Source organism: Alligator mississippiensis, chromosome 3 (assembly GCF_030867095.1).
Source record: "Alligator mississippiensis isolate rAllMis1 chromosome 3, rAllMis1, whole genome shotgun sequence".
Lineage (NCBI taxonomy): Eukaryota > Metazoa > Chordata > Crocodylia > Alligatoridae > Alligator > Alligator mississippiensis.
In genome coordinates, this window is record NC_081826.1 from 251,523,722 (window position 1) to 251,537,966 (window position 14,245).

General features: G+C 44.9%; 1 protein-coding gene across 1 annotated transcript; it reads left to right on the forward strand.

Annotated features, from left to right (window-relative positions):
• Positions 1-1,871, forward strand: CARTPT (CART prepropeptide). Its single transcript, XM_059725085.1, has 3 exons — positions 1-184; positions 289-372; positions 579-1,871. The coding sequence occupies exons 1-3, from the start codon at positions 29-31 to the stop codon at positions 684-686; spliced, it is 348 nt and encodes a 115-aa protein (XP_059581068.1). The 5' UTR covers positions 1-28; the 3' UTR covers positions 687-1,871.
• The last annotated feature ends 12,374 nt before the right edge of the window (positions 1,872-14,245 follow it).

A 14,245-nucleotide genomic window follows, 5' to 3' on the forward strand; every position in this document is an offset into this window, starting at 1 on the left:
CGCGGGCGCGGGGCGGCGCGCCAGCACCATGGACAGCGCCCGGCTGCTCGCGCTGCTCGGCGCCGCCCTGCTGCTGCTGCTGGGCGCCCGCGGCCAGGACCAGCCCCGGGCCGAGCCCCTGCTGCGGCCCCGCGCCCTCGACCTCTACCCCGCCGCCGAGGACGCGTCCCACGAGAAGGAGCTGGTAGGAGGCTCCCGGGGCCGGGCGGGAGGGGCGCTGCCTGCGGGGCGGCGCGGGGGGGCGGGCGCGTGGGCCCCGCGCTGACGGGCTCGGGGTCCGTGCGGCAGATCGAGGCGCTGCAGGAGGTGCTGGAGAAGCTGAAGAGCAAGCGGCTGCCGCTCTACGAGAAGAAGTTCGGGCAGGTGCCCATGGTGAGTGAGCGAGCCCGGGCCCGACCCCCGGGCGGCCCGGGAGGGGCGAGGGGCGGGGGCAGGTCCCGGGATCCCCCCCCCCCCACCGCCTCCCCGGCCTCCGGCGAGCGGTCCTGCCGCGCGGCTCCCCCGGCCCGCCCGGGCCCGGCCGCACTCCGCCGGCGGGGCTGGCCGGGCGCTGAGCCGGCCTTGCTGTCTGTCGGCAGTGCGACGCGGGCGAGCAGTGCGCGCTGAGGAAGGGCGCCCGCATCGGGAAGCTGTGCGGCTGCCCCCGGGGAACCTCCTGCAACTCCTTCCTGTTGAAGTGCCTGTGACGGGCTCCCCGCCAAGCACCGACCCCGCCCGGCCTGGCGAGCGCGCCCTCGGGAGCCCGCGGGGACACGTCCCTGCAGCTCGTCGTGCCTCGCGGCGCCCGCGCCAGCCCGCAGCCCGCCCCGCCTGCCGGGCCTCGTCCTCCGCCCCCACCTCCCGCCTGGAGTGCGCGCCCTGCCCGCCTGTCCGCCGCCCGCCACGAGCTGAGCTGGGGCTTGTTTTCTAATGTCCCAGTGGAGACTAGATGTAGGGAAAGCCGGGCTTCGCTGAGGGGAAACAGCCACGGCAAGGAAGGGGGGGAGCACGCCTGCCCCGTGCCCCTCGGAATCCACTGCCTCTTTGCCTGGCAGCCCCGCAGCCTTGCAATGGCAGCACTGGCGGCAGCGCCTTTGTGTGGCAAGGGAGCAGCATGGAGACGCCGGTTGTTTGACTGCTGCTGTGAGCCCCACCGCCCAACGCTGATGTGAAGTTCCCCAGGCTGGAAGAATGGAGGGACTTGGGAATGTGTTAAGGACGGGGCGGGGTAAATGGGGTGGAGGGTGGAGAAAAGCTCCCATGCTAAACAGTGAGCCTCTTGGCAAATGAAGCAGTGTTCTCTCTAGTTCCCCTTGGTCTGGAGGGATGGTTGCTTCTGCTTGAACCTCAAAAGTGTGTGCGTGTGTATATGTGTGCGTGCATGTGTAAAGGCTGAAAACCAGAACATACAGGAGTCCTCCAGTTTTCCTCAGAGACGCAGAGGAACCTCTATGTGAAAGACACCCTGACTCCATACCTTCCTTCAGTGAAGTACACAGGAACAGCAGCAGGAGTTTCATACATCTGAGGGCAGATTTGAATCCTCTCTGTAGATTTAAGGCTGACAATCCGACAGTGTTAATTAAGATGTGAGATGATCTTACATTCATTTGGGCACCTTGGCTGATCGAGTGACATCTTTTTTCCGGGTAAGCAAGTGCTTCACCAGGGCTATTGCATAGAGAGAATTTGTTGAGAACCATTACCAAATAATGGAGAATGTTTCACAAATATTTAAAGGAAACGATTCATGTAGTTCTGTAACAGGTGTACAGCTCATAAATATGTATGATCTACATGTTTCAAAACTGTCCTACATGTTTCAATAAAGTTATAATGTGTTTTAATCCTTTATTTAGTCCCTGTTAATAAAGTCATTGTTACAAAAACAACACACTGGAAGAAGTTTTAATTTCAGCAGCAAGTGTCACAGGGCCTTTCTGCAAAAAAATGTTAAGGCTTGTTGCTTGCTTCATGTTTGATAACATCTATACTGTTAATACATTTGGGACCAGATTGTCAGAGCTCTCCCCCTGCAATGATGCAAGCCAGTTGCCACAACTGCCATAACTAACTGGGTAGACTTCATGTGTAGTCTAAGCCAGCTACTTGAAAGGACACTTCTGGTGTGGTTATGTGATCTGTGTATGCAAATAGAGACGGAGCTTTATTATTAAGGTGATTAAATCTCTTATGCATTTGTTTTTGCCAGCATGTCATCATCACATAGATCAGACTTGCTCCTTCTCCCCCCTCTAAGGCAAGTATGAGATTCAAAGGGCCAGATTCTTGTGTTCTCTTTATTAAAGTCAGCATTGTTGCACCACTTCCATGTTAGGCTGAACTGCTGTCCCACCCCTACCAACCTGGCCACCTGCATCCTGCAGGAAGACTATGTCAGAATATAAAAGGGGGAGGGATGGTTGCAAGTCAGTGGCACATCTGCTTTCCCAGGTTTTCCACTGGTTTGGGGAGAGCTTTAGCTTTTGTCAGAGGGTACATGCAAGCCCAGCCAGAAGAGATGCTGCAGTGTATGCAGTAAGCTGGGACATTTTTGAGCCCATTTTTACAAGTCCTTGCTCATCATCTTTCTACTTGCCTGGAAGTTGTAGCTCCTTTTAGTCCAGTAGAAAAGGAAGAGTTGTAGCTATATTATGGCACTACCATGGTAGACTTTTCATTGTTTGGGGCCTCCATCAGCATCCATCCTGTCTAATGCCAAACAAAGGGTGCAATTCACAGGGCATGTCTACATGTTCATTAATGTATCGTAATTACAGCGCATTAAGTTTAGTACCTCTAATGACAGGTACTAGCTTAAGGCACTGTAATTCATGTTACTGCGCATTACCGTAGATTAATGCTTTTTTAGCACCCTTAATGAACATTAGACTAAATCTGTTGTGCATTAACACATTAGCACGGGTTTGCCCACCACATTAATGTGCAATAGATTTAGCATAATGCGCTCAAAGTGTCACATATAGGTGTGCCCATAGAGACTGAAAACATTATTTGTATTAGCGTCAGTTCACAGGGTATAATGGAAAATAATGTCTCATCAGATAGCATGGTACTGCACTTGGAAAAGATTACAAATTTGGTTGATGAAGGCAACTGTGCTGACACAACAGAGTTTTGTGGCATTTTGTTTCTTCCCTCATGATATTCTGAATAAAAAAGTAGTAGCATACAAAGGGATTCAAAATTGTATAACTGATAGATTGCAATAATGTCAGCATTTTGGAAACAGTAATGTCTTGGAGATATTTACATTGAAGTCCTGCAAGGATCTGTTTCAGCTCAATGCTATTCAATGACTACAAATATTCTGGAAACAAGTTTAAAAGCATCAGTGGTAACATTTGTAGATGACACAAAAATTGGCCAAGTGACATGTGACAATAGGGGGATTTCCAGTTGTTCAGGCTAACCTGGTTCCTTTGCTGAAGTGAACTCAGAACAATATTCATTTTAATACAATCAAATGGAAGGTCATAGAAACAGGAACAAAGCATGCAGACCACACTTGAAATATGGGGACTGTCTCCTAGAATGAAGTGACACTGAAAAGGCATTGGAATCATGGTACTGCATTTATTTGAATATAAGATGACCCTGAATATAAAACAACCCCTAAATAATTAGATTCTATATATGAAAAATGTATACATTTATTTTAATTCCCCAGGTATAGAATCTAAGTATTGAAGGGTTGTCTCGACTCCCCCTCCCCACACTGCTGCAACAGGGAAAACAGTGGTTGGGGGGGAGGGGGTGGCTCCCTTACCCTCTACCTCCCCACTTCTGACCCCTGCATCCTGCCTGCCCCCCTGACACCTGCACCTCCCAACCCCAGCTCCCCAAAGCCTCTGCCTCTCCCTCCATTCCCCCTAGTCTCTCCCCCTTCCCCCCCAACTAAACTCTCTCCAATCTCTGCCTCTTCCCCCCAACTCCTTTTACTGTCAGATGCTGCTAAAGCTGCTCCCTCCCAAAACACAGCATGTGGAAACTTAGCCCTTGCCTGGCTGTAACAATGTTGGCGCTGCTGACTTGGAGTGCAGAGGAAGGAGTTTTCATGTGCTCTGTTCTGGGAGAGACCTCAGGCTGAGCCAGAGCCCAGCTGGACCTGACAATAAGAGGAAGGGAAATGAGTAGGGTGGAGTTGCAGAGAGGAATTAGAGTGGGTAGCAGGCTGCTATGGGTCTGACTGGCCCTGACCACTCTCTGTTTCATATGCAAATATAAGATGAGGGGCTTTTCCCCCCCATACTGAGGGGGAGAAACTTCATCTTATATTAGAGTAAATACAGTATATACAAATAAATACAGCATATAGCAAAGAGGACATGAGCTCTTGGTGAGCTCCTAGTGTGTGCCTTTACACGTGCACCTGACTGCACAGTTGTTACAGTGCAGTCATTTAGTACTTGCTGCAGTCATTTAGTACTTGCTTTAGCTAAAACTGCTTACTGCACAGTCTCAGCCACACATGGGTCATTTCTGACCATACTGTGCAGTAGCAATGAGCTACTATGCAGTAGTTCTTTGCTATTGTGCAGCAGCATTTGCATCACGATTTATTCCCACTGATGGTACATCGCCATAGCTTGTCACTACGGCAACATAGCATCTCATGTAGCTGTGCCCAGTGAATATGTTCCTCAGATATGTAGGGGAACATCAGGAGTAATCTGGGAGGCCATCACTTGAACAGGGCCAGTTCACACGTCCATATTTAACAAATGATGTTTAAAATTGGAAAATGCTCATAAAAGAATAGTAAGAATGATCTGAGGCCTGGAAACCATTTTACAACAATAGACTTAAGAAGCTAGTTTATTCAAGAACAGGTTAAGAGGTAACTTTATCACAGGCCACATGTACTGTCCAGGGAAGAGCTAAGTGGGAGTAGAAAGCTCTCTAATCCATCAGAAAAAGACAGTACAGAGTGAAGTGAGTGGAGGCCAAAAGTAGACAAATTCAGGTTAGAAATGAGATACTTTTTTAACAGCTTCATAATTAACTTCTGCAACAAATTACTTACAGATGAAGAGGGGTAGCTCTTGGGGTTCCTTCATCATTGGAAACCTTTCAATCTTTAAACTGAAGATGTGCTCTAATCCTAACAGAATATGGGCTGGATGCAGAGATTACTGCATAAGGTTCTTTGGTCAGCTATGGAGGGTAGCGTAGGATGAACATAATGGTTTCCACTAGCCTGTGAATGTGTTCATTTAGCACCAGGCTGAAGTTTGGTACTAGAAATCTGTTACTTTCAAAGATCTCTGAATTTATCTGGATCAGAAACTACTGTTCCACCACCAGTAGGCTGACCATATGGAAATCCTGGAAATGTGGGACATCATTTGGGGAATCTGGGACACTGGCTCCACCCCTGTCCTGCCCCTGTGCTGTCACAAGTCAGTGGAGGGCAGTGAGGGAGGGGGAAGAACTGCATGCCCACCTGCAAGGCAGTCTGTGCTGCTCTGACTCCTGGCCAAATTGCACCCCACACCTCTGCATTTCTGGGACACCCATTATAATTTCCAACAGCCAGCCGGGACCGGCCCCTGAAATCTGAGATTGTCCTGGCTAAAACAGATGGTCACCCTAACTACCAGGTTTAAAAAAGCTCCTATTGTAACATGGCAAATTCATAACTGTTTGGCCCACTGATTTAAATCTAACTCAGGTAACACTGTGCTGAAGATATCCATAAAAGCTGTATTTTATAATTATGAATAAATTTCTGTATGACCATGATAAATATGCAGACCTGGGGTCATTCATTCAGTGCATTCATTTACAGGTTGCAAAACACCGATGTAACAATTTCATTATTTACTTTTATTTCTTTTTTGGTTTAGTGATGAACAAAATATTTAAGTGTATTAATGGTCCCAAAACTTCAGTAACTCAGCGTTAAGGTTAACCAGCATTGCTTTGTACTATTCTAGCCTGGTGAATACATCTCTACTTTAAACTGGGGCTGTTCAAGCTTGGAAAGAAGGCAGGGTAGATGTGTACCTTATAGACTAATTAAAATGTATATAAAGCCCACATTTTTGTGGTTTCAAGTTCACTTTGGAGAGGCCAGGGGGCTGCACTTAGCACCTGTGTACAGTCCCTGGGCTATAGACTGCATGGGCTGCACACTGGACACACACATGCACACTCCCTGAGGATCTCCCTGACTGTGTGGGCTGTGTAGACCCTTAGGTCCTCCACTGCCATATAGCAGTGGGGCAGGTAACCACAGGCTGCCAGTTGCACAGCCCTGCTTTAAATCACTGAGAAGCAGGAAATGCAGAGTTAAGGGAAGTTTCTCCTACTGTACCTCCTGTGTCTGAGAGGGTTCAAATTCAAATCTCCCACCTTCCATAGAGTGCCCTACCCATCAGGCTACAGGTTCTAGATGGGAGGTGGGGGCAGAACTTCCATTCCCTTTATTGAAGCTGGCTTACTGATGCAGGACCAGGATTCACTTTTGGAGGCAAAAAAACAAGAGTGAGACACCACACATGTATTGTAGCCTGCTGGTTTGAGCACCCTCTGAAACAGAGGACTGAATCCTGGGTTCCATCCTCTGCTCCAAGGCCAATTTTTGTATTTTACATTAAACAGTCATCAGATTAAATGCATTAAGAGCAGAGTCAGAGCCCAGGATTACCTCACAGGTAACTGTCCTAACCACGATCTACAGAGTCAAATTCCCTTTTGTGTTCTTTTTCTTTTCTAATCAATATTGACTTTTTCTCTGTATAGTGGCACAGATTCATCCTGTTTGTGCTCCCACCCAGATTAGGCTGAGGGTTAGGGCATTCTCCTGAGAGGTGGTGGATATAGTTCTTGAGAACACATCTTCCTGAAGGTCATGGTAACCTCTTACCAGCAGTGTGATTCCCAAGATGATAGTCCACAATGCTCTCAAATATGGTCTGTGGAGGGCTAGAGAACTACATGAATCAGCTCCCTCCGTGTTCTTTTGTGTCCATTCAGTTAAATTGTAGAGCTGGAGTTGCCACTAGAGGATACTGGTGATGTAACTTCATAAGACATCCTGCTTTCTCCTCACCCTTGACACCAGGGACACTGTTAGAGAGAGCTGAATATGACATGAGTTGATGCTGAAAGCTCTGCCTGTTTTTGGAATTCAAGAGCTACTTGTTGCTGTGAGAATTGCCATAGTTGCAGAACCTGTTGCTACAGCCACAACACTGTAAGTCTTCTAGTATTCTCTGGCCATTTCTGCAGGTCTGTCTGCTACTGCTATCATCACCACAGGTCCACCATCCAGAGAACAATTTTGGAGGACCAGCAGTCACCTCTGATATACTCCAAAAGAAGGTAGGAGGATGAAATAGGGATCTGAACATTGGTGGGCAGAGACTGTTGAATTAGAAGGGTAGGGAAGGAAAGAAGGGCCAACACTAGCATGAGGCTACTGTGGCCTGGAGATTGAAGAGATGCAGGAAGATAAGGCCTGAAAGGGCAACCAAGAGTGAAGGTGGAAGCCAGGATTTGAAGGTTGGTGTGAGGCTGCCCTGGACCATAGGGCCAACAGAAGGATTCAAGCAGGGAGTGGGAAGTAGGTGCTAGCTCCTGGGTGGGAGGATTAGGCTAGGGTCAGCAGCCTGGCCTTGGTCACAGCGGGAACTAGTCTTGGGAAGAGTGCCAGAAGAAGGAAGAAGGTAGGATACGGAGATCATGAGGGGCAGAGATCTGGGGAATGGAATGGGCACTAGCTTGTGGAAAGAATGAAGTGTGGGATGGAATCAGGGACTTGGCAAGGCATGCAAAGGGGTTTCACCATGCTGTGCCAAGCCCTGCAACTTTGCATCTTGGAGCCCCCTGATAAGGTGGGCTCAGGAACTCATTTGAGCTGTGCTTGCATTGCCCTGGAAGGAGAAAAAAAATTGTCTGCAGGTGCCTAGACAGAAGTTGCTACACAGAGCCCTGAACTCACAACCTTCCATTTCCAGGTACAGCACCTAGCCCCAAAGACACAGAGCACCTCAGTGGCTCTGTACAAGGTTCTTCCCTTCAGCCTGGGTAACCAAGACAGGTGTGTAAGGCTCAATCAAACTCCCGCTACAGCCCTGGTAACTGGGTTCATTGTCACTTAACATAATGATCAAGGCCAGCTGACCCCCTGGCCTTTCTTCTGATTGGTCCTGGAGCTGCTTTTAAGGAAGTCCTCCAGCCCCTAAGCCTTGTTGCACAATCTATTTGTCTATGATTTCTGAGCAACTCTTGTCCTGGCAATGCCTTTGGCTTTTCTGGTTCTTGGATTTTCCTGTGGATCTGTTTCCTGGCTCTTGACCCAATTTGTTTGACCTGTGGATTATTCTTCAGGTTTGGTAACTAGGCCTCTGATTTCCAGATTCTGGCCCTAGTTTGGTATTTGGTTCTTGGTTTGTGGTTTCTGGCCCCCCATTCCTGCAATCCTTGATTCAGCTCCTAGCTCTACTCACTAAGCTGTGTATCCCAGTGGATGATGACACTCTGCTTGCTCTCTTAGACCCTTTAAGCAGTAAGGGTTGGGAAATTTCAGTCACTCCTCCCCCTGGCCTACAAAAAGAAAAGACAAAAACCATGCACAGACAAGGAGTCTCTGGGAAGCCGGCTGTGGGTTTTGAAGCCAGGAACTTGGGCCTGGGGAGTCAGCAGGCTGTCTACTAGGACACAGCAGCAGGCCTTTTGGCTTTTCCCATGCTTTTGAATTAAGGCCTTGGGCTTGGGAAGCTATAAAGTGTCTCTGTGTAAAAAGTAGATAAAGCAAAGACCTGTTTGTACAAAACCTGGGGAATGGTGTTGTGCATATTCAGTTTGTACCTCAACAGATCCAATTATATCATTTCCAGTAAGAAGGATGTGCTGTCACTGAACACAATTACACAGATTGTGGTGTCAGATCACCAGATGATTTAAGCCATTAATAATTCAATCTGGCATGTGCAGCTGCTTTGCGTCAATAATCAATGTGATAACAGCATCCCACAGAATAATCAGTTTGATAATGGCATCCTGCAGGAAAAAAATATAGGTGTTTGAGAGGCTTGAGAGTAATGATTCACAGAAGACAATAAAGTATATGTATATACCTTCCTTTAGGGGAAAAAAAGTCTGTGAACACTGAACACCAACTACCCTCTTTGGCTCAGCTTTATGCATATAGTTTATAGGGTAGTTTAACTCTTTAGAAATGAGCCATCCAAGATTTAATCTGAAATATGAGGAAGATTCCTAATATGGATTAAAGGCAAAGAAAGACATAAAGGCTGTATCTGGAATATTGAGTCCAAGGGGTTGTTAGTGACCAATGTTCATCTTAGGCATGTACTACATTCAACATGTACCTGTGAACCATGGAGGCAGTCTTTGGTTAAATGATTAACTCATGGCAATGTTGAAGCTGAGAGAGAGAGGACTATCTTATTTAGTTATTCTATAAAGGTGCATAGGTATGCCCTGCCTTCTGATAGTACTGGACCTGGCCATGAAGAGAGACTTATATTTTTGCTAGCAGACAGTTGCTGCCCAAGTACCCATTCCAAGGATAACAGCAGTTACAATGGAATGAATATTTTTTGTGTTCATAAATACAGAAACTTATGAAATATGCAGTTTCTTCTTCCTCCATTTCATTTTAAGATGTTAATGTTCTGTATATTTCATCTTAACACACACATTTTTCACTAAAATTGATAGCCTAAAAATTAGGGAAATGTGTATATAAGCAGGTAGGCTATTTGAATTGTATAAATCAGTAGGGGCCAAACGTTTTAGCAGATGTGCCAAAAATTATCCCCTCATTCTCCTGCCCGATCTGGTTCTTTGCTTTTTGTTCCCTGCCCAATCTGCTGACGTACTTTCTGCATCCTGTGCTATCTGCCGCAGTGCTGCCTGTCCTCTCCCTGATCTACTACATGCCACACAGAGGCTGCCTGTCCCATGAGCACCGCAGGTTGGCCACTCCTGGTCTGAACAAAATGTTGTATGTACAAGTCATTTTTATGACCACAGCTTGTCAGTCTTAGACAGACTGAAGTGAAATAGAAATCAGCTTGCTTCCCTTTCATTTTTTTTTACCATATTATAGAACTGATTTCTTTAGTTGTTCAGTGTCCTATTTACTGTATCACTTCTAGCCAGTCTCAGAAACTTAGTTTGTCTCTGAACAATCTCAAAATATTTTCATTTTTTGAAATTAACTCAGCAAAACTCTTCAATTTTTTTGAAATGCTCCAACCCCTTAGGTTAGCATTTCCCTCCTAGTCCCTCTGGATGTTTCATCTTATTTCTGACCTACAGGTGTTTTTTCAAAAGTTCTAGGGGCTGGTGAAGCATGTTTTCTTTAATCTGTGAGACCATTGCTCTTTATTGTTCCCCTGTCATTTGTATAGTCTTCATGATTCTTGGTTGCATTCTGATGACAATTATTCTTCCTTTAGTAAAAATGTTCAAACCATTCACCAGATTTTAAGTCAGGAAGAAATTTCTTACTCTAGTTTTTCTTCCTTCAATGTAAAGAAACAACAGATCTCTGATGCAGGCTTTTTGTGAAACCCACTTTGGTTAAATGAATATATTTTCTGTTTCTGTGTCATGCAACACTTTCTCATTTTGATTTTTCAAGAACATCTCTTTGCAAATGGGAAATTAAAAGTGGAGAGTGAGAGATGGACTAGAGGAATGGGATGCTCCTATCCAATGTTTTTTAATATTAAAGTGTAGACAGATGAAGTCACTTTTACACAAAAGGAGAGCATACTTTTAAATACAGGCTGTTTAGTTGGTTTCCTAAAGGAACATTTTTTCATTATAATGCAGGAAATTATAGGGGAAATACATAAGCAGAAATAAATTCTATGTATACAATTTCTGCAATCTTATCACTAGCTTTGTTCATAGTCTTGTTTAGTTTTGGATGAACAGAATAATTTAAAATCACATCTCCAGACACTGAAGGGTGGTAGGTGGTACCTTGAAGTCCTCACTGCCATATTTCTAGGTTTGAGCTATGTGGAATGGAAGTGAGTGAGTGGGGCTTATTGTGTGGAGGCAGTGGGCATGTCTACATGTGTATTTACAGGTGCCTAAACTTTATGTGCCTTTGCTTAAGGTGCATTAAGGCGATTTACGTGCATATCGACATGTAGATGTGCTAATGCGAATTAAGGCGCATTAACTTTTAGGCGCAATTAACTAAGTCACATTAGCCCATGTGCAGATGCACTAATATGCAATAAGGTGGGTGTGTGTCTATTGACTGTGTTAATGCACATTGTTTACACGTGGGCTAATATGACTTAATTGTGCCTAAATTTGATACTTGCTTTATGCCTAAAATTGATTAGCCTAAAATTGCCTTTTTTAAGGCCCACTAAGGGCACACATGTTTGGACACGTGCCCTTTAAATGGGAAGTTTAGGCTAATCCCGCTTAAAAAGGGTATGTGTAGACACGCCTAGTCAAAAGTGTGGTATAGGGATAGCGTGGACATAGCCTTCATCTCAAAATTGTATTTCAATTGAAAAGAAGAAATATTTCATCTTAAGGCCTTTTTTTGAGGTATGTTCTTTCCTCTCCTATTTTTGCAGTTTACTGCAGACTGCATTTTTCTACTAATTAACTGCTTGCCAGAAACACTTCCCCTGGCTTTATCCGTAAGTGATTTATTGGCTACAGTCTAATGTTCCTTAAACTGGTTTTGGGGTTGTCTAACCTGAACTATGATCTATTTTGCAGATTTGGGGACTGGGATACATATCATCAAAAGGTGTGCCCCCCTCAGTACAGTTTTATGTTTCTGTAATCAAGAGGCTTGACATTGTGGGCAGTGTCAGAAAATGAATATGAAGAGACCTACTTATCCATATCCTCTCCATTCACAGAACTCCAATCAGAGTTCTCTCTACTAGTATTTACTGGGATGCAAAAGTGTTCATTTATTTGCCAGTAGAGTTCTCTCCAGAATGGAGATTGGGAGTTGGTGGGTCTAGCGTATAATTTAGATAATCTCTGCTATGTGGTCCACTTCTATAGAATTTTGAGATCTGCAGCAAAATGGAACAATTCAGCAAAGCATTTGAGCATATGTGTAAGTCTATTTAGTGTTTGCTGAATTAAGGCATCTGTGATTGAAAGAATCCTTCCTAGGAACCCTGGCTTTTTATGTATTCCAGTTTCTGTAACTAAACCATAAGCCAGTCCAATAGTTGTCAGTTTGAGATGCTTTTATTTTTTCAGTATTTTAACTCTGAGTCATCTCCAAGTCCCTTTACATTTGTTTTCTGCAAACTTGAAGTTCTGAGGTAGTTACCTTGTCGTAGCTGTTCCATAAACTAGACTGACTCGTGTGAAGACAAATAAGAAAGGTTGCCAACATGAAATGTGGAAGCTACATCAATCCTCTTGGAATGCTAACTTCACAGACACTCTGGTACCACAATGTTACTGGACCTGTAAATACCTAGGTAGACATGGAAAATCAAAACTTATTCCAGCTCTGGCATGTGACTTCACACTTGTTTGAAAAATCAATTTATCTCATTAGTGTTACCTAAACAAAATTTATCAAAGGAAGTTTTAATAAATGGACACTATTTTTGCGATGAGATTTTAATATAATCATTTAAAAATATTAAAGTGCTTCCTATATGAGAGACTTCAGCTTCATTAATCAGTCTAGGGAGGAATTTCCTGTATCTTCAATTTGCAAATGTATTTTGTTGCTTTGCTGTATTCTAAGGAGGGAATATTTTTTAGTGGTTAATAAGGGAAATTGCTCTCTCTGTCCAAAGCTGGGATTAGAATTCAGTGGCTTTAACTCCTAGTCTTGTTCTAGCTCAACTCAATGGCAACATTTCCATTAGTTTAATAGGGAGCAGTGTCAGGGCCCTGAATTTTTTTAAAACTTGGACAAGTCTATATGAACACAATGACTTCTAGCTTTGTGTAGCTTAATTTGTCCCTGCTTGAGACACCAATGGGCTGATTTTTCAAAGAGACTACTCAGTAGTCACCCATGCTCCAACTGCTGTGTACTATTTTATTATTAGCATAATCCAGTTAGTCACTGAGGACTAGATCCAATAGAGGGCTAATATGGATCTAAAGTAAGATGTAGGTGGAATTTTGATGTATACCCAGAACTGCTCCAGTCCTGACTGAATACCCTGAAACCAGGTATTCCTTAGCCTCAGCCCCTTGAAGGATTGAATCAAATGGGAATGCTCTAAGCAGTCACCCAGACAAGTGAGTGGCAGCCATTACTCTTTTCTTTTTTTTTTGGAAAAGTGACTGGAGGAAGAGGTAGTACTCACCCAGGAAGTGGAAGACCCAGGTCCAGTGCCTCTCTCTGTCTAACAGGATTCCACTTCATATCTCCCGCACTTACCTGACCGAGGAGATACTACAAATAACCAGGTAGTTTTGAATGACTTGGTGTAGTTAGAGGGTGGAGACCTGTCCCTTGCATTGTGGCCAGGCTGACCCCAACAGAAGTCTCCAAATGCGAGGATCTTGGCTATGCAATTTATGGTGATGGCGGGTTGCTCTTGGGCTTTCCCTGTAGCTTGCTCCTTTGGCCTTTTAACTAGATGCGAGCAAGACTAGGGCTCATCTGAAACCCGAGGCCTCTGGGCTTGGGGCTTGCACATAGGACTTCTGCTATGGATCTGAAGGTATCTGAAGCCCCAGACTGAAGAGTTTGGGATATAGGGTACTTGGTGGTGGTAGTGCCACATAAACATGAATGATTGAACTCTGCTCAGTCGATAGAATTTGGAACAGATTTGACTGATTTGGCCTGAGACACAAAATTAAAAAAGCCCCCCAAAATAAAAAAAACACCCACCTTCTAGGAGAATGCCCTAAGTGTTAGGCAATAGGCTAGTCTTTTACCTCTCCCGCTGAGCTGCGCCACTGGAAAATGGATCTCAAGGATTGCAGAGAACGAGAATCAAAAGGACTATGACTTGGTCCGTATATTTCTCTTTGCATAATAGATCTGTAAGCCAAATGGATTGTGAAGTAAAAATATTAGGATGTTGTTATATTGAGTTTTCATTCTTGCCTTTGAGAGAACCAGGCTCGCATAATGGTAGAACTGACTCACTTTTCACTTTAGGACTTTATTCACTCCTATTTCAACATTGTTAAATACAGGGTCTATCATCCTATAAAATATTTTTCATAGATTTCATAGATATTAGGGTAGGGGCTGGAAGGAACCTCATGAGATCATTGGGTTCAGCCC